Below are 2,004 nucleotides of genomic sequence, written 5' to 3'. Positions count from 1 at the left end.
GCATCTGTTCTGCTGTCCATGAGAAGGAGAGAAGAATTAAAGCCTCCAATACCTATCTAGACTAGGCACTTATTTCACCAACCTCTAAGGAACCTTTAATCCCAGTGTTTTATAAACTAAGAGCTTAAACCCCAGACTTAATTTAGCATCTTATGTGTGTTCAGGCCAAACCCATCTCACAGAGAGAACTTCACCTGTAAGAAGTGCCCTTGGGCTGCTTTGCTGTGTTGTGTTTGAACCCTAGAGGGCTGGAGGCAGATCTGAACCCCCCCCCCTGAGGCAGCAGAGCTGTGCATACGTACATGAGCAGGTTCCCTGGGGCAGACATGGACCTCTCCTCCCTCCTGCTCTGAGCCTCAAAGGGGTTCCCAAAGGAGCGTTTCCTGAGCATGGCCTTCACCAGGATCTTGGAGGAAGGAGAGAACAGTGAGAGGAGCAGGGCTGACCCATCCCCTCCCCAAAGCCAGTTCAAAGGGGTCTAACAACGGCTTCTTTAACAATTCAACAGACATTTAACAGCTCTGCAGCCCTTAGGGCATGAGCCAGAGAAACCCACCAACAGCTCTGGGACTCCTGGGCAGCCAGCTCAGGTCCCTGGGTGCCAACCACTGCTGGGGAGCAGGGAAGGAGATGCTGCTGACCACTGCCTGCCACTCGTGGTGGTCCAAGCCCAGAGAAGGAGGCACCAGAGCTCTCCTGGGCCATCCCCCCAGGCAAGCACTGCCCAGGGAGTGGTGCTGCTGGCTCTGCTCAAAGGCAAAGCTCCTGCTATGAAGGGCAGAGGATGGATTTTGCTCCCCCAGCTGGCTGCTGGGGCAGATATTTACATTAACTTCATACCCTGAGAGCTGTGAAAACAGGTCCTTGTGCTCAGCACCTCTCTCCCCAGGAGGAACCCCCCAGAATCACCTGGATCACAGTAACTGCCCATGGCAGACACACAGACTGCCAAGAGAGCCCCTCAGCACCCTCCTGTGGTTCCCCCAAGGCTGGCAGGCAAGTGCCAGCTGTACACTCTGTGCCACATGTCCTCTCCCTGCCAGGACAGGCCATTTCTGGCCAGGACACCCCTCCTCTCTGGCCAGGTCATCTCCAGGTTTGGAGCTCTCATTCTGAAGATCCAAATGAGTATGTCTCACAACCTCCAGATTAAAGAAACAACCCACACTTGGGGTGCTTCTGGTGTTCCAGGATGTCTGATACTCTTTGGAGGTGTGACAGGCCATGAGAGCAGCCAGACAGGACTGCTCACACGGCCAGGCCCTGCAGAGTCAGGCTGCTGCAGTACCCAGAGACACAAGAAGAAGTTCATAAGAAGCTCACCAGAAGGGCTACAAGGCTGAACTCTCCATACCAGGAGCCCACGTGTACCCCTCCCCAAACCTCCTCCCAATCCAGCCCAACACCAATCTCCTGACCCGGGGGGAGGGTGTGGTTGGTACCTACCACGGCTGGCAAGCTCGGGATGGTCTTCACAGAGTTCTTCACCTCCTCCTCAGTGACCTCCACCACGGAGCAGTGCTCCTCCTCCCGTGGCAGCGGCTGCTCGCCGCCCCGCGTCACCCAGGGGTGCACCTGCAGGGGGGACAGGGGCACAGCTCTGGCCTCCCCTCCCCAGCACTGAGCCTTAGCTGTGGGCATGGGGGACACAGGGCTGGTGCTGGGGAGGGCTGCTGGTGCTGCAGGAGGGGTCCTTGGGAGCCACAGAACCAGGGGAGTGTTAAGGTTGGAGAAGACCTCGGAGATCGTCAGGTCCAACCATCACCCAGCACTCCTGTGGCTGTTAAAACATCTCCCCAGGTGCCATGGCTACATGTGTTTTGAAGCCCTCCAGGGCTGGGGACTCCAGCACCTCCCTGGGCAGCCTGGGCCAAGGCCTCACTGCTCTGTCAGGGAAGAAATTCTCCTGAATATCCAACTGAAACCTCCCCTGGTGCAACTTCAGCCCATTGCCTCTTGTCCTATCATTAGTTACTTGGGAGAAGAGACCAACCCCCACCTCCC

The 2,004-nt window shown here is 56.8% G+C and overlaps 1 protein-coding gene across 1 annotated transcript in view; it reads right to left on the bottom strand.

Moving 5' to 3' along the window:
• Positions 1 to 302: 302 nt before the first annotated feature.
• LOC103769031 (calcium/calmodulin-dependent protein kinase kinase 1-like) overlaps positions 303 to 2,004 on the bottom strand; it is a gene marked incomplete at both ends in the record, with an annotated part of 11,626 nt that continues 9,924 nt past the window's right edge. The window contains 2 exons of the mRNA XM_008936204.1: positions 303 to 406; positions 1,447 to 1,575. Of these exons, the coding sequence (XP_008934452.1) occupies positions 303 to 406; positions 1,447 to 1,575 (233 nt within the window). The remainder of the gene's footprint in view (positions 407 to 1,446; positions 1,576 to 2,004) is intronic.

This window comes from Merops nubicus, unplaced genomic scaffold (genome assembly GCF_000691845.1).
Source record: "Merops nubicus isolate BGI_N331 unplaced genomic scaffold, ASM69184v1 scaffold16432, whole genome shotgun sequence".
NCBI classification, from domain to species: Eukaryota; Metazoa; Chordata; class Aves; order Coraciiformes; family Meropidae; genus Merops; species Merops nubicus.
This window is presented reverse-complemented; position numbering and strand designations above follow the sequence as displayed.